Source organism: Schistocerca americana, chromosome 6 (genome assembly GCF_021461395.2).
Source record: "Schistocerca americana isolate TAMUIC-IGC-003095 chromosome 6, iqSchAmer2.1, whole genome shotgun sequence".
In the NCBI taxonomy this organism is placed as follows: domain Eukaryota; kingdom Metazoa; phylum Arthropoda; class Insecta; order Orthoptera; family Acrididae; genus Schistocerca; species Schistocerca americana.
The window spans coordinates 434,453,768-434,472,349 of NC_060124.1; the positions used below are offsets into that span (position 1 = coordinate 434,453,768).

An 18,582-nucleotide genomic window follows, 5' to 3' on the forward strand; every position below is an offset into this window, starting at 1 on the left:
GGTTGGGGATTTACCAGAAGAGAGGGGGAGGGTGAAGGATGGAGGGTTTCTTAGAAGGCTGTATGATCCGCAGGGAGTCATAAATCAATCACAGGGGGTCATAAAACACATAGCAGAACAATAGGTTAATGGGAGGGGGTGAGGGATAATTTGCCTCTGGGTGTATGCTTGGCCCTGAATGTGTGCAACTTGCATGAACCAAATGTACCAGTAAGGGCTTTGTGCCAATACTCTCAGAGAATGCACTGCTGTCCATGGTGACACTCAACATATTAAGAACCATGTACCACCTGTTGTAATGTATAGGGGATCATTATAAATTGTGATGACTACTAGTGTAATTATTGTCTTTGAATAAAAGTGTCATTCCTGTTAGTTTCTTTGCTATATTTTAGCAGTTCTTTCAATGTATGGTCCAAGTTTCTTCAAGCTATGTTACTTGGTAATGACACACCATGTGAAAGCTACAGCCATTCTTAAATTTTGTGTATCATTGTAAATACAGTCGTAACATGGTTGTTGACTTGTCTACATCTCATCCTGTGACAGTTTACTAAGTATTTTTCATTTCTTGTTTTTAATAATGAGTTTAATAATATTTTTGACAAGGTCAACTGCTTCGTATTCTGTTAAAAGAACAACATATGCAACAGCCCTATTTTCCTCACAGTGACAGGCTTGCGGTTTAATGCTCTTCAAGGAGGGATAGCTTTTGTATACTAGAATAAAATTTTCTGGCTGTTGTGATAGATTTTCATGTCTTTTGACATACCATAGTGCTTCTAACAAAATTGCCTCCCAACTAGTGTTCATTTGTGCAGGTCCGCTCATATGTTGAAACTTATGCTCATTGGTATGGTTCCATAAGTTTGCATGACTGTAATTCGATCAAGCCTCATGCAGCTTGAACAGTCGACATGTTTGCACAAAATTAGCTACAGATGATCAAGCATGCTTGCACAAAGTGCTTGACAAGGGACTATTGTCAATCTTGCACTTACTTATGTGACCTGTCAATTTGAAGATGCCACTTGCTAACATGACCTCTGGGATAGGTGTTGCTGTCAAAACTACAACAGCAGTGGTGGTACGTAAGTTATATCACCAGAAAATTCACTATCATCTGTATAATTTTCAACCTAAAGGTTTTGGACACAATATATAAACATTGTATTATTTACATTTATTTCTCAGATTCTGATCAATTGTTACAGTTTATCATTATTTTGCATAAACCTAATTAGTACCATTGATTTCACTATCGTCTGTATAATTTTCAACCTAAGGGTTTTGGACACAGTATAGAAACATTGTGTTATTTCCATTTATTTCTCAGATTCTGATCAATTGTTACAGTTTATCATTATTTTGCATAAACTTAATTAGTACCATAGTTACATGATTATAAATATTTTTCTGGCTAGCGCCAGTGAATGTGAGACTGGTGATTCATATTTTGATACTGACATTTACAAATCCAAAGTCAATGGCGATTGGTGGTTTTATTCTCACTAAAAGATCGAGCACACTTAGTTTCACAGGAGGATGAAAACTTCTGTTCTGTAGTGTAATCACATCAAATTTCAATCTCCAAATTTCACATACGAATTGGTAACAAGTGGCACGGAAATGTTTACTTCCTGTTATTTAGACAATTTTTTATTTACTGTTACTCTGCTATTGCTCATTTGTTCGATCAGTTGTCTTAAAGTATTACAAAATAAACGTATGATGCATTATAAATGTTGAACTATTCAAAAAAAAAAAAACAACGTTAAAATTACGATTTAAAGTTGTGCTTTGGATGGGAGGAGGTATAATAAGATTGATTGCCACAGAGGGCGTAAACATATTATATGATGAGAGAAACAAATTGTAGAGCCTGTCCAGTGGTAGACATTATAGTTTGTTATCAAATTAGTTTTTTTATTCTGAATGTAATAATTAGTAGAGTCACAATAAATCACTGCCAGTCTCTGCACCAGCAGAGATAGGAATGGAGTATATTGTTTTATGTGTGTTCTCCTGTGGCGCAAAAGTACATCTCTAAACTTTGATTCTTAATCAAACCATCATCTGCTCAATCTATCTAAACCAATTGGTATTTAATAAGGGGAATACAAAAAGTCTTGTATACACCTTTGTTTAAAATCGAAAGATAATTCGTCATTTTATACACTACCATGTAAATGATGAGTACATATTCTCCTTCTTCTTGCATTTGGCCTTTGTAGGATCACAGGTAACCGTTCATGAACTGCATTTTCCTCTTCTCCTCCCAGAACTTCTTCATCCCTGATCAGAACATGCATATAGGGGATGTCTCTTGTTTCATTTGTAGAACTACTACCGCTTTTTTGACTCTGCTTGATATAGTGAATGTGCGGTGCATGTATCAATTAAATAGCTCCTCTTTCAGAGAAAAATATGGGAATTAATTCATTCGTTTAGTTGTAGGTGCTGACAACTTGGGTCCATGGTTAACCTACCGTCAACTCGTACCAACTAATATCGGGGCTCATCTGACCAGCCTACGATTTTCCAGTTGTCTAGGGTCCAACCGATATGGTCACAAGCCCAGGAGATGTGCTGCAGGTGATGTCGTGCTTTTAGCAAAGGCGATCACGTCAGTCATCTGCCGCCATTGCCCATTAACGCTAAATTTCGCCGCACTCTCCTAACGGATACGTTCGTCGTACGGCCCACACTTATTTCTCAATTATTTCTAGTGTTATTGCTTGTCTGTTAGCACACGCAAACGCCGATGCTCTCGGCCTTTTAGTTCTGTGTTGTCTGTGGTGAGAGGTAATACCTGAAATTTGGAATTCTAGGCACATTCTTGACACTGTGGATCTCGAAATATAGAATTCCCTCACCATTCCTGAGATGGAATGACCCCATTCGTCTAGCTCAAACTACCATTCTGCGTTCAAAGTCTGTTAATTTCCCGTCGTGAGGGCATAATCACATCGCAAACTTTTTCACGTGAATCACGTGAGTACAAATGACAGTTCCGCCAATGCACTGCCCTTTTATTCCTTGAGTACGTGATGCTACCACCATCTGTATATGTGTATATCGCCATCCCATTAGTTTTGTTACATTAGTGTAATCATTAGTGAGAGTATTCCGTCGGATATGGCGTACCTGATAATCTCGTGGACATCCTTTCCCACCAATCTGATGCCATTATCCTGGATAGAGGTGTGTCACATGGTGTTAGCGTGATATCTCCTGCCGTTTCGATGCAACGGCGCAGTAATGATCTCCGAAAAATGACGGTTTTTTGGTACGAAAATGTCAGGGGGCCCATTGTAGCGTTATCATATGCCAGAGCAGAGTCTGTGGTAACTAGATTTCTTCTCAGAGTGCCACGTGGAGATCACGAACATCCGGCGCTTCACCAAGGTGCTGCCCCTCAGCCTGTGGCGACGGGAGCCCCTGGCACAGCCTCCGAGCAATCTGACGTTGTACATGCGCGGATACGGCGCGGTCCTCGTGCCACTCATCATGCAGCCCGGAGAGGGCGACTACCACGCCGTCACGCTAGGGGAGGGCAGGGGCGCGGACCGCATCTACCTCCTGCGGCAGAGGGCCGGCAACCTCTCAGAGGTGGGCAAGGTGCGTCTCCCACAGCCCATCTTCTCCAAGGACAAGTGGACAAAGATTATCATCAGGTCAGTCAAGTTAAACATTAAGCTTTGATACGATATTACAAATCCTCTCTGTAAGAGATCACGTGAACTAAAATCGTAAAAAACCAACACATTTGCTGCTCCTGCTGCTATCATCGCATTTTTTAGTATGGAGACTCCAGTTTAAGCTTCAATTACAAGCAAACCAATAGGCCATTCACAAAATTAGTTATTTTATTTATTTATTTTGAGCTTTTCCTCATTACAGAGGCTTATCTCCAACATAATAATTTACTTGGAAATTACAATAACAATAAACGTTCTTAAACTATAATCTCAAAATATTTCTCCAGGTGTTTCGATCTTGTGTGTCCTCTTCCCCTGCGCCCAATCTCCTCATTGTCTGCTGTACATTTAGGAGCCAGGTGGTGATAGGTCGTCCTCTTCTTCTCCCCTCCGGTTCCCACTCCAGTATCAATTTTGGTATTCTGGTTTTTCCATTCGTCGTACATGCCCGTACCACTGTAATTTCTTCCTATCCATTACGTCATATATTCTTTCTTTTATTTCCATTCTCCTTATTACTTCGGTGTTCCTTATCTTTTCTTTCCTGGAGATTCTTGCCGATCTTCTCCAAAAGTCCATCTCTAGAGCTTGTAATTTTTTAATGTGCTTTATGTTAATTGTCCAGGTCTTCGTTCCATACAGAACCACACTCTCTAATATGCATTTGTATATTAATTTTTTAGTTCTGCTCATTACATTCCTGCTCCATAAGACTGAGTTAAGCATCCCAATGACCCTCCGTCCGCTACTAATTCTTTTATTGATTTCTGACTCTGATTTTCCCTCGATTTCTAAAATGGATCCCAAATAACAGAAAGTGTTTATCTTTTTGATTTTCTTTCCTTCAATGTATAGCTCATCTGAATCATTAGTCAAGTATTCTGTTTTTTGGTAATTAATCTTCAAACCCCAAGTTTTGTATGCTACTGCTAGTTGATTGCACATATAGTTAGCACCCTCCCCATCTTGTGCTACGACTACTTGATCATCAGCAAATAATAAATGATGTAGGTATACTCCATCTCTTATTTCTAATCCCATACTATTACATTTACGAGACCATGTTCTAAGGCTAATATCTATATAGATTTTAAATAATGATGGTGACATGGGACAGCCTTGTATAAGGCCTTTGCTTGTTCTAAATTTCTGTGAAAGTTTATTAGCAACTTTCACTTGGCAAATGTTATCTTTATACATCTGTTGTATTATTTTAATCAAGGAAGGGTTTATGTTTGCCATATGTAGTGCTCTCCAAAGTAATTTTCTTGGAACAGTATGATACGCTTTTTCTAGATCTATGAAAATTAATCCTATATTTTTTGATTTCTCCCTATGTTTCTCCAAAATCTGTCGTAATGTGAAAATATGGTCTACACATGATCTCCCAGCCGTGAATCCACATTGTTCTTCTTGGGTTCGGGTTCTAAAACTTTTTCCAGTTTGATTTTAATTACTTTCGCAAAAATTCTCATTAATGTGTTTGTAACTACAGCATCACCGCTCTATTGCGGTCTGGCTGTGTTGGTGAGGCAGTGGATTTCAACAGGGCAGTGACTGCGTCACTGCAATTCACTTTGGAGGTGTGGCGGTGGGACTTGTAGTCCCGTACCACCCTCTGACGGTGATAGTGCTACATGAGTCAGGCGGAAAAATTTTGCCTAACGTGGGCAGGTGAAGATGTGGCGGACAGCGGCCTACTACAGACCGACACTTAAAGAGACACCAAATACAAATCGACATCGAGAGACAGGCCCTGTCATATGGCACTCGCGACGTATACGCTGAAATTGAATGTAGAGAATACGTCTTTTGTAGTGGGCGTCGCTCTACTGCAGTGTCACACATGACGAATAAATAGGAAAACAGTAGAACGTCTGTGTAGGGCCATGTTTTTACCTACAGTGTCACTTGGCTGAATGTGTGTAAGGCTCTGTGGCATCACTCAAACACAGCCAAATTGTCACACTAGATGTGTATCTCCAACAAAGTTGACGTATGTCCTCACCTCGGTGACGGTTAAAACGATTTCGCCCCCGGGTGGGGTCGAACCACCAACCTTTCGGTTAACAGCCGAACGCGCTAGCCGATTGCGCCACGGAGGCCTTGACTTGGCTCACTTGTGCTCTGTATATCAACACAAAATTAGTTATACCGGTATTTTTCTTGTTTTATTCTGCATTAGGCTGTATGCCGCAATTTGGCTTGTAATTAAAGCTTAAACTAGAGTCTCCAGAATAAAAAGTCCAATAGTAATCACATCTACACTTCAGATAATGACCTAACCTACAATCCCTACTGACCCCTACCATCAAATCCGAATTCAATGTCCCCATCTCTTCACGCCATTCTACACAGCCAACTCACATCCTTGTGATTCATCACTATATGCATTCATGGAATTTGAAATAAATAAATAAAATTTTCACAAAGATCTTGTTAAACCGAATTAGTTCCACCCTAGACTCAGCCCAACCTATAGAACAAGCTGGATTCCGAAGCAATTTTAGCACTATTGACCACATTATGACCGTTAGTGAAGTGATAAGCAGAGCGAATGAATACCAACTGCCTCTCTGCATTGCCTTTGTTGACTTTGAAAAGGCATTTGACTCCGATAGCCATGTAGCTGTCCTCCAAGCTTTGAGTGAGCAAGGAGTGGGAGCAGCATACATTGAAGTGCTCAGGAAAATCTACGAGAATTCTTCAGCTTATGTTAATATCGGCGAATCAACTCAAGAATTCCGCATCATGAGGGGTGTCAAGCAAGGCGATCCCATCTCCCCAAAACTGTTCTCTGCTGTATTGGAAATGGCTATGTCAAAGCTGAGCTGGGAAGGTAAGGGAATTAGAATTAATGGAAGAAGGCTTACCAACTTGAGATTTGCTGATGATATTGCCTTACTGGCCAAAGACTTCGCAGAGCTCCAAAACTTAGTTACAGATCTTGCATCGGAATGTCAGCTGGTTGGCTTGAACATGAACCTTTCCAAAACAAAAGTAATATCCAACAAATGGGTCCTAGCTGGAGATGTGAAAGTCAAGGACAGTCTACTAGAAGAGGTCAGTGAATATGTCTACCTTGGCCAGATTATAAATATGAAGGGAGACATAAGACCAGAAATCTATCGACGCATCAAACTTAGCTGGCAAGCATTTGGGAAGAATTCAAAAGTATTCAGATCAAAAATGCCAGTAAATCTGAAGAAAGCAGTATTTGATCAATGCATTCTTCCTGTGATGACGTATGGCTGCGAGACATGGACACTGAACTCATTCACAAAAGGGAAACTTAGGACAGCACAGAGAGCCATGGAGAGATCAATGCTGGGCTATACAAGAAAGGACAGGAAAAGGGCAGATGTCATCCGGTCTGTGACGAAGGTTAATGACATCTTAGAGAGAGTAGGTTCCTTGAAATGGCAGTGGGCTGGCCACGTTGCAAGAAGAAAAGACAACAGATGGACGAAGCTAGTACTGGAGTGGAGTCCGAGAGAGCATCGGAGGCCTAGTGGAAGACCACCAGACAGATGGGACAAAGACATCAAGAAGATCGCTGGTAACACCTGGCAGAGAACTGCCCAAGACCGTCCCACTTGGAGAAGACTTCTGAAAGCCTACCTGAATCCACGACTCGAAGAGGCCACATCATCTAATGATTGAATTGGCTGATGATGATGATGATGAAATAAAATAAACTCCCTACATGGCTCAACCAGTCTAAAATATCTTCTCACATACAACACCTGGCTCGTCGCAATACGCCAGTCACTACTCTTGAAGGAACTGTGGTATCGTGTTGAAGCTGCATGGGCAGCTGTACCTGTACACGCCATCCAAGCTCTGTTTGACTCAATGCCCAGGCGTATCAAGGCCGTCATTACGGCCAGAGGTGGTTGTTCTGGGTACTGATTTCACCCAAATCGCGTGAAAATGTAATCACATGTCAGTTCTAGTGTAATATATTTGTCCAATGAATACCCGTTTATCATCTGCATTTCTTCTTGGTGTAGCAATTTTAACGGCCAGTAGTGTATATAATTATAGGTAATATTTAGGAAGAGATTGACGGGGGAAAGACCATAATCTCTAAGTGGCAGCTGTTCTTTATTTTGCATCGTCAGTGCAGTAGAAGGTGATATGGTCCGCTCCACTGTACTTCTATCTTTTTTTTTTTGTATTATGAGATTTCCTTTAGGCAGCGTGCATTAAAACTGGTTTTGCTCTTGATGATCGTTTTTTGTGCAACTATTTCTTTCTTGGTACTCTAGTAAGAAAATACTTACTTCTAGCGTCTATAATGGTCGATTTATGGTCGTACTGACATAACTTGTTTTTAACGTAGCCTCCACCACTGCCATTGTCAACTTCCCTACCACACTGCCTATGCAACTACAGGCTACCTTATTTTGTGCGGATTGTACACAGCTCTCGCTTTCCACCTCTTCCTCTGCGCCTCAGCATCTTTCTATTCTAGCGTTGTAATGTGCAGTACTTTTCCTTTATTTTGATGACAATATCAGTGAAATGTCTTTCATGTCTTTCCCTTGCAATACAGGGATTTACTATAAATTTATGTAAAGATCTTGGAGTTTTGCAGTATTCTTGAACAACATATTAAAAGCGGTAGGGCTAAAATCTGCTATGCATTACACAGTTGAAACTGATCAACAGGGGGGAAAGGAGGTTTACCAAATATAACGGGTGGTTGTAATTAAAGTGCAGCTACTCACTAAAGCCCAGTGTGGACTGTAATTATCGTACGGCAACGAAACTTGGTAGATATGCCAATGGGTCAATGCGGAACCGATATACGCTGAAAAAAAATTAGTTCTAATTTTGGCTACCTGGTGCAAACATGGAGCTGTGAATGCAAGAAAAACGTACAGAAATGTTTGCTCATGCACTGCATTAGCAAGTGAGCAGAAAAAAATGGTTCAAATGGCTCTGAGCACTATGGGACTTAACATCTGAGGTCATCAGTCCCCTAGAACTACTTATACCTAATTAACCTAAGGACATCACACACATCCATGCCCGTGGCAGGATTCGAATCTGCGACCGTAGCGGTCGCGCAGTTCCAGACTGAAGCGCCTAGAACCGCTCGGCCACATCGGCCGGCCTGAGCAGAAAAGGTCAGAAAGTGAGAAAGGCATAGTTTTGATTTTACTATTAATCGCCGCTAACCAATTTGTTCAATATGAACACCGAAGACGTCAACGAGATGTTACATCCGTAAAAATTCATCAACAGTTGCTGGAATCTGAACAACGTGTTCTTGTATATTGGCCTTCATCTCAGGAAGAGACCAAATGTGTCTTTGGCAAACGCGTTCTTGTAGGTATGGTTACAGCCAAAAGTAACATTGCATCTGGAAAACCTCTGGAGACAATATGTTCGTAGAAAATTGCAATAAGCAGATCTTTCACTGAGTGAGCGACATGAAGTGTTGCCCAATCTTGCATGAAAACTGTCGTTTCCACAGCGTTGCGCTCTTCGAAAGCAGTAATCACACTCTGTACAATGAGCTCTCGACAATGTGCAGACGTCACGGCATGCCTGACAGACCCTCCGGGCAGTGGTGCTCGTGAGTGTACGTTCTGGGTGTTCACAAATTTTTAGATTCAGAAAAATCTGAGAGTGTCAAAATAATAGCATCTGCTGTAAAACAGTTGTGATTATCAACAAATTTATACAACTACAGCCGCTGCCAATAATGGTAACAGTAGTAATAATAATAGTATGCATAACTTAATCTGACAAAAGAAAGAATTGTTTTTGTTGAATTTTGTTGTTTTGTACATAATTAAGTACAGTTTAGGGAAATAATGAAATAATGTGTAAGCTTTCCAACTCATCTTTTCGCATTTTTGTCTAAGTGGGAGTTTTCGTGCTTTTCCATTTTTTCGGACAGATGTACAAGATCCCTAACAGATGTATTAGTTCACGAACTTACTATCGAGCTGAAAATCAGATATTCTTACGCTCCACCACACAACAACATGTGCTAACTTTATACTTTTTTGTTAAATGTTCACTTGTTGTCACGCTTATTTGATTTCGTCACTCTCTCAATCAAAGGATCTGTTCCCGGAGCCCCTAGTTCTTACATGGCTAGCTTTTCCCGGTAATTTACTTTTCTCTTTCTAGAATGAGATTTTCACTCTGCAGCGGAGCGTGCGCTGATATCAAACTTCCTGACAGATTAAAGCTGCATGCCGGACCGAGAGTCGAACTCGGGACCTTTGTCTTTCGCGGGTAAGTGCTCTACCGACTGAGCTGCCCACGCATGACCTGTCCTCACGCCTTACTTTTCTGTTAGCATTTAAAATAGATTCAATATAGTTAACGTTGACATTGTACACGGAAGCCAATTTAAGCACAGTAAACAATCAACTACAAACACCTAGTCCCATTTGCGGAAATGATTAAACTCAAGTAGTAATATCTTCCAACATGGTCACTTGATTAGAATACAAATGAGACGCTGAGATCCAGAAGGGCCTAAAGCACACAGCCGTCGATCACTCATTTAAGTGAAAATCAGGAAAACCAGCAGCTGCGCGGGATTAGCCGAGCAGTCTCAGGCGCTGCAGTCATGAACTGTGCGGCTGGTCCTGGAGGAGGTTCGAGTCCTCCCTCGGGCATGGGTGTGTGTGTGTGTTTGTCCTTAGGATAATTTAGGTTAAGTAGTGTGTAAGCTTAGGGACTGATGACCTTAGCAGTTAAGTCTCGTAAGATTTCACACACATTTGAACATTTGGAAACCAGTAATAAAGCTTTACGTGAATTTTCTTATATACAATGTGGGCCTACGGCAGAGATAACCCTGACTCACCATAAGATCAACAGATTTCAGAAGCATGAATAAATGCTACAGTCTCACAATGAACGGTTATGTCCTTTAGGCCCATATGCTTCTCACAAGCGAAACTCCCTATCGCACCCACTTCAGATATAGTACAAAACTGAACATAGATTAAGCATGAAAACAGGAAGAAGGTGTACTGAACTGTGAAAAAAAAGCAAAATAGAAATAGTGAACGATCCAAGTTTAACAAGTGCAACATCGAGTATCGTAGAGTAGCCACAGTATCGTGATTAAATAGTCACAATGTTGGACTGCAGAGTGGGCGAGCTATGTTCAAAGTGACATTTCTTTCTTTCTTTCTTTCTTCTTCTTTTTTTCCGCTGTTCGCTGTCTTCAGACTTGTGCCTGCGTGGTGTAACGTCCGTTTGCAATAGCGAGGTGTATAGAAGGGGACTATAATGAATGAAGGTTGATGCTGCACAACTACTCTATTAGCAGCCGGAAAGGAAGTCACTTTCGACTGGGAACCGCAAACGTTTCATGACAAGGCGACCAGTCAATCGAATCCTCCACCAGGTAACATTTGGTGCCTCATACACTGCATTCGTGACAGTGCACGTATCATATGATAGGAATCTCCTATCGATGCTACAGATTTGTACGCCTTATGAGTGAGTGAGTGAGATATGCCTCCCTGCCTGATTCAGGTGTTCGTATGAATGTGAATGTGGTCACTCCCAAGGAAATGAGGAAAACATAATATTTTGACTCACAAACTGCAATAAATGAACGCAATAGTTTCACAGTCACAGAGTTAGTTTTCCCTGTGCCTAACAAAATATTCGTTTTTAACGTTTTGGAAGTTGCGTTCCATTTCGGAAGTTTTGACTCTTGAATTCGTTTTTTGTAACATTTGTCGTTTATTTGTTGTCTTCATTTGTGTGAACGTCTATGTGGTATCTCGCCTGCTTTCACTATTTATCACATTTGCTTGCGACGCTGATATTTTCTTACCACATGACTCATATTCAAACCAATGTATAGTATGACAACTGCCAAGACTCAGAAAGAGAGCAAACATTTCAGTGACCGGATGGACAGTTCATCATGTTGCTAAATAAATAAATAGCACGACAGAGTTTTGAATCCAACTAACCCACTTCGTTGTCCAACACCATAACCACTTAACCAAGACGCCATCACTATTTCAATTGGCTCCATGTTGCATTTATAAAACTTGGGCCATTCACAGTTTCTATTTATTTAATTTTTTTCACAGTTCAGTACACGTCTTCCAGTTTTCATTCTTGATCTGTGTTCAGTTTTTGGGCCATCTTATCACTAAATCTGGGGGGGGGGGGGGGGCGATGGGGAATTTCCCTTGTCAGCGCCTTAATAGACTACAACTCATTCAGAAACCCACAAAATAGGTTTACTGTCGGTACAACTTTAGCATATCCTGAAGTCTGATCTACTTACTACAGTATATGGTAAGAATAAGCATATCTGCGGTGTGTGCCATCATCTACCAGGATTTATGCCAAGCGAACGGGGATAAAAGTCTGTCGCAGTGTGCTACCACCTGGTGGCACTGATGTAAGCTTCCAACTGAGTGACTTAGCTATGTACACGTTTTTTTTTTTTTTTTTTTGTTTTTTTTGTTTTGTTTTTTTATCGAGTCCCTTATGTATGTAGCCCATAAGGCAATTATGTCACGCGAATTGTGCATGCACAGAAGCACTTTAAAACTTGCACAACTGACAGCAGATTTAAGTGGTGTATCTTCCAGATTGTAGCATCTATGTTACGTTTGACAGCATTCAAAGAAAAATAACCAATAAATCCGCAAGGTGTCGTAAGTTGAGGTCTTCACATGCCTCTTGCGCTCTTATACAGCAGTCACCACTGCCTCTGGGTGTATTTCCTTCAAAGAATAACGGACAGAGAATAAAGATGCTTGTAAATCCACACCACACAGTCGTATACGGCGATTGCAACAGCTCTTCGTGAGCAACACCCCGTTTAACAGTACTCCAAATTCGGCAGTTCAATGTGTTCACTGCACTCTGTAGTGAGAAACTGCCTTGTCACGCTGTAGAATATTGCATGACCAATTATCATCAACTTCGATCCATTCCAGAAACGGAAGAGCAAATTCAGAACGTTGCTGCAGACCATGAGGTTTCAGTTGCTGCACCGTCTGCATCTTGTGCCGTTAGCAGTGTAAAAAAGACGGCAAAACTTTGCATACTTTTGACAAAGAACGGACGATTCTCGTTACATTGCACGAGCACTCTATCCAGGGCACGTGCTGCACGGTCAGTTACAGCAACAGCAGTCTCGTCAATAACTTCTACTGGGATAGAGCGCCTCCCTCTTCCAGGTGCCACACCAACTCAGCCGTGTTTTCGACTTTCATTGTCATCTCCTTGAAACTATTTAATGGCATCGGTCCTGTCCTGAGAGCTTTCAGTCGGCGATCCTCTCTATGCAGCACTGTAGCTGCTGTCGTTCACCTAAAACAGTTTCACTAACAGCGCACTGTCTCTCCTCTCGATAGCCATACTGTTCAGTCACGTTATGGCTTGTCAGATACTGTGTGGATTTCATATTGTTGTATAAACAATGTACAGCGCCAGATTTGCATCCGGTGGCCCAAATTGGAACTAATTTTTTTCCATCATAAACCGGTTCCGCATTAACGTGTTAGCATACCTACTAAGTTTCGCTGGCATACGATAAGTACAGCCCTCGCTGTATCTCCGTGAGTATCTGCACTTTAATTAGAACCACCCGACATTAATGGTGTCCTTCTGGATGATTTGTTGCACCTGAAGAGGATAGCTGGGCCGGTCTTCAAAATACAGTGGATAAAATAGAAACAATAACTCGGCAGAACCCCCGGAAGCACACCATGAATCACCCCGCAAAACCTGAGAGGTCATACCAAATATGTGTTTGCTAACAGCTTTGTATGAGGAATCCATGTTTTTCAATTAACTTTTCCCGTGTAGTTCTATGTTGGCCTCTTTTACACGAAATGCCTCTGGCATAGTGACTCAAGCATTTTGACCTTGAAAATAAATCAACGAACTACGGTACTCGTTATGTTCTTGTTACTTTTAACAACTCTGTGAGGGCAACGATTTGTGTGGTTGGAACTGATAATTGATATAAACCTTTTATCGAACAGCAGCGAGCGTTCTTTAAATATGTACAAGTTGTGGCGCAACATTTACATAAAATATATCTATAAATATCCTTTGGCAATGCAGAAGCAGAGAAATTTGAAGTATGTAATATTGGGATTCCAAACTATTAGCCAGAATTGGCACCATCTGACTCCTGGTTTATTGTCATGTCTAACAAGATGTACAGTTGGAAAAGTGTTACGTCTAATAAGCTTATGGCAAATGAGAGACATGCAGACCTCTCAGAATCGCGCTTAGTCACTGGTAGTACGTTGGAAAAAGTGCAGTTAACAAGGGATTACTCTCCGCTGCAGAGTGAAAATCTCATACTGGAAACTTATTTGTTATTTGGTGGAAATGCGTGTTGTTGTTGTGGTCTTCACTCCAGAGACTGGTTTGATGCAGCTCTCCTTGCTACACTATCCTGTGCAAGCTTCTTCATCTCCCAGTACCTGCTGCAACCTACATCCTTCTGAATCTGCTCAGTGTATTCATCTCTTGGTCTCCCTTTACGAATTTTTCCTTCCACGCTGCCCTCCAATACTAAATTGGTGATCCCTCGATGTCTCAGAACATGTCCTACCAACCGATCCCTTCTTCTAGTCAAGGTGTGCCACAAATTTCTCTTCTCCCTAATTCTATTCAATACCTCCTCATTAGTTATGTGATGTACCAATCTAATCTTCAGCATTCTTCTGTAGCACTACATTTCGAAAGCTTCTATTCTCTTCTTGTCCAAATTATTCATCGTCCACGTTTCCTTCCATACATGGCTACACTCCATACAAATACTTTCAGAAACGACTTCCTGACACGTAAATCTATACTCGATGTTAACAAATTTCTCTTCTTCAGAAATGCTTTCCTTGACATTGCCAGTCTACATTATATGTCCTCTCTACTTCGACCATCATCAGTTATTTTGCTCCCCAAATAGCAAAACTCCTTTACTACTTTAAGTGTCTCATTTCCTAATCTAATTCTCTCAGCATCACTCGATTTAATTCGACTACATTCCTTTATCCTCGTTTTGCTTTTGTTGATATTCATCTTATATCCTCTTTTCAAGAAACTGTGCATTCCGTTCAACTGCTCTTCCATGTCCTTTGCCGTCTGTGACAGAAGTACAATGTCATCGGCGAACCTTAAAATTTTTATTTCTTCTCCATGGATTTTAATTCCTACTCCGAATTTTTCTTTTGTTTCCTATACTGCTTGCTCAATATACAGATTGCATAACATCGGGTACAGGCTACAACTCTGTCTCACTCCCTTCCCAAGCACTGCTTCCCTTTCATGCCTCTCGACTCTTATAACTACCATCTGGTTTCTGTACAAATTGTAAATAGCCTTTCGCTCCCTGTATTTTACCCCTGCCACCTTCAGAATTTGAAAGAGAGTATTCCGGTCAACATTGTCAAATGCTTTCTCTAAGTCTACAAATGCTAGAAACGTAAGTTTGCCTTTCCTTAATCCTTCTTCTAAGATAAGTCGTAGGGTCAGTATTGCCTCACGTGTTCCAACATTTCTACGGAAACTGATCTTCCTCGAGGTCGGCTTTCTGATTCGTCCGTAAAGAAAAGTTGGAAAAGTGTTGCGTCTAATAAGCTTATGACAAATGAGAGACATGCAGACCTCTCAGAATCGCGCTTAGTCACTGGTAGTACGTTGGAAAAAGTGCAGTTAACAAGGGATTACGTCGAAAAATAAATGTGTTTTTAATTTAAAAAGTCCGGTTAAGTGGAAGTAGGACTCGCGCACCGAAGGTTTAGAAGGAACTTATTTATATGTACAGACCGTTCATCCATCCCAGGACAAGAGAATTTCGGTGATTTTTGCCTATTATCGATATCAATAATGGCAAGGTGTGCAAATATGTGACAAAAGGCTCTATCTTTTGATTACATTGACGTAGAAGCTTAAAATTTTTACACTTCCAAGGTGCCATAGACCTATGTATGTGGCATATATTTCAACTTCAGATGTCCATCTGTTCCTGAGAGAAAGGGAGTTTCAATAAACGGTCACACACAACTGTATAGTAAATGACAACTAATTTGCAACTTAAACCGGTTTTTCGTTCTACTGATTAACAGAAGTTGCTGACCCAAGCTACTCCAGCATGCTGGAATTCGCCATTTTTGTTTTGTTAATGTAGTAACCAGTTTATTCATAGTTTTATTGTACTGTCCATATTATTTACCACTCTGTGTAGGTGGACAGAGACGAAGCTGTTGGTGTGGTGGAATGGGCTGCTGTTCCTGGCAGTGGACACCAAGGAGCCACTTGTGGCGTACTTTTTTAGCGTGGGCATTGAGGATGGGGAGATGATGTGGACCGCAAACTGCGAACCTCCAGGTAAGTTACCGACGGCGTCCAGGCTCTGCCCCGAGATTAAAACATTTGTTCTTGTTCTATCCGCGTATGCACTGATACGCGCTCCCAATTATGCAACCGTGAAGGTTTTTGAGCCTTACAGTTGAACAGCTTGAACGATAATCGAGAAATGTAGCAATATAGCCAGGGTGTCGAATGTACTTGTATTAAACAGCAAAATAAAGCAGCACAATGGTTAACACACCGAACTCGTTAAGGAGTGGGAATTAAAATCCCCGCCGATGCATCCTGACTTAGATTTTCCGTTGCTTCTTCAAATCACATCAGTCCGAGGTTGATTCCCTGCCAGCGCTACGTCTCCTCCCGAAAGACATGAGTAGCGTTAGAATTTTAAACTTTAGCCTTCTCTACTCTGTAAAACGCGACTACTTTGAACATGAAATGGGCAAATGAACTACTAGTAAAGCATGTATCAAAAATTGGAAACTTCTCAGTCATGGATGGCGTAAATGTGTCCAGGTGTTTTTGAATAAAAAATCGGCGGCGGTTTTACTTAATGAAATAAAATTAATAGTTGGAGCATAATCAGGGTAATTAATGATTCGAGAGAAATTTTTTATTTGAGTTTTCGTAAGCAATCGAAATGCGGGAAATGGACATATGGACTATCAAATTGACCAGAGTAACGTCTAGTTTTACAAAAAAGATTTAGTTGGTTGAATGTAATCAGAATAATTAAGCAAAATTACTTATCGATTTGAAGGAAAACTTAAATATTTCACGAAGAGCGATTGCTAGGTGTGGATGAAGTGTCAGAAAGTTCATCTCTTCAAGGCGCACAAAAAGTTACATTGGGTGATATTTAACTGCCAATGGAAAAATTGAAATAAAAATGGTCAAATGTTGTGTGAAATGATTTGTCTAAAAGTAAGAAATGAAACAGATTAGAAAAGCATTTGTCACGTCTTTGAATGATGCTCGAAATCACGAACAGCAAATGAGGTGCCCATTGAGAATTTGAAGTTCAGTGTTTAACGTAGAATCTTAGAATTTTAAAGCATATTAGAGGATATTTGTATGGTGAATTATGCAGACAGCGCAGTCTCATTTGCTATATTTGTTTTCGAGTATCATTCAGATGTGTATAAAATCTTTCTTTAATCTGTTTTATTTCTTACTTTTAGACAAATCATTTCACAAAACATTTGACCCGTTTTTTTTAAATTTTATTAATTTTTGAAATTGTTGCCATTAAGCTATCCATGTTTTCAAAATACACAGTAATTATTAGGCTGTATTAGGAAAATAGATCAGTTATGAATGACGTGTGTGCACAGAAATTCAAAATGTAATTTTATACGTTTCTATTTGATTACTGTAACTTGCCAGCTGTACTCTTCAATCCAACATAACCATTATTTTCTACATCTGCAGCAGTTTCTTTTATATGCTATTTGATCAAAGGTATCCGGACATCTGGTTGCGAGTGACTTACAAGTTCGTGGCGCCATCCATAGGTAATGCTGGAATTCAATAGGGTGTTGGCCAACCCTTAGTCTTGATGACAGCGTCCACTCTCGCAGACATACTTTCAATCAGGTGCTGGAAGGTTTCTTGGGGGTGGCAGCCCATTCTCACCGAGTGCTGCACTGAGGAGAGGTATCGATGTCGGTCGGCGTGGCCTGGCATGAAGTCGGGGTTCCAAAACTTCCCAAAGGTGTTCTATAGGATTCAGGTCCGGACTCTGTGCAGTCCAGTCCATTACGGGGATGTTATTGTCGTGTAATTATTTCGCCACAGGCTACGCATTATGAAGAGGTGCTCGATCGTGTTGATGCAATCGCCATCCCCGAATTGGTGTTCAACAGTGGGAAGCAAGAAGATGCTTAAAGCATCAACGTAGGCAAGTGCTGTAATAGTGCCACGCAAAACAACAAGGGGTGCCACCCCCTCCATGAGAAACACGACCACACCATAACTCCACCGCCTCCGAATTTTACTTTTGGCACTACACACGCTGGCAGATGATGTTCACCGGGCATTCGCCATACTCCGCTGTGACGGAGCGGTTCTAGGCACTTTAGTCGGGAACCACGCTGCTGCTACTGTCGCGGGTTCGAATCCTGCCTTGGTAATGGAAGTGTGTGATGTCCTTAGGTTAGTTAGGTTTAAGTAGTTCTAAGTCTAGGGGACTGATGACCTCAGCTGTTAAGTCCCATAGTGCTTAAGGCCATTTGAGCCATTTCTGAAACTGGTTCGGCTGGAGATTTTCTTCGCTTGTGGACTGGTGTTGTGTTGTCCTCATTAACATCATTTCATTCTCATCATCGGCATGCAAGTCGCCCAACGAGGCGTCGGCTGAAGTAAGCCTTGCACTCGTCGGCCGAACTTCCCCGGTTGGGGCCTCCCGGCCAACAATGCCACACGATCATTTCTCTTTTTTGCACATCGAAGTGATTGCTCTGTGGCTACGCGAGCCGCACATGCGGCTGTGGCATTTGGCAAGGTAGTGTCGCTGATTTTCAGCAACTTTTGCCAAGCC

At 41.1% G+C, this 18,582-nt stretch overlaps 1 protein-coding gene and 1 non-coding gene across 2 annotated transcripts in view; one reads left to right on the forward strand and one right to left on the reverse strand.

The window, feature by feature from the left end:
• Nucleotides 1–18,582, forward strand: part of LOC124620192 — a 429,599-nt gene that overhangs the window by 241,087 nt on the left and 169,930 nt on the right. Inside the window, exons 17-18 of the mRNA XM_047146861.1 lie at nucleotides 3,368–3,677; nucleotides 15,919–16,061. Coding sequence (XP_047002817.1) covers nucleotides 3,368–3,677; nucleotides 15,919–16,061 — 453 coding nt within the window. The remainder of the gene's footprint in view (nucleotides 1–3,367; nucleotides 3,678–15,918; nucleotides 16,062–18,582) is intronic.
• On the reverse strand, nucleotides 5,733–5,806 carry Trnan-guu. The gene has a single exon. It is a non-coding gene; the product is annotated as a tRNA-Asn (tRNA).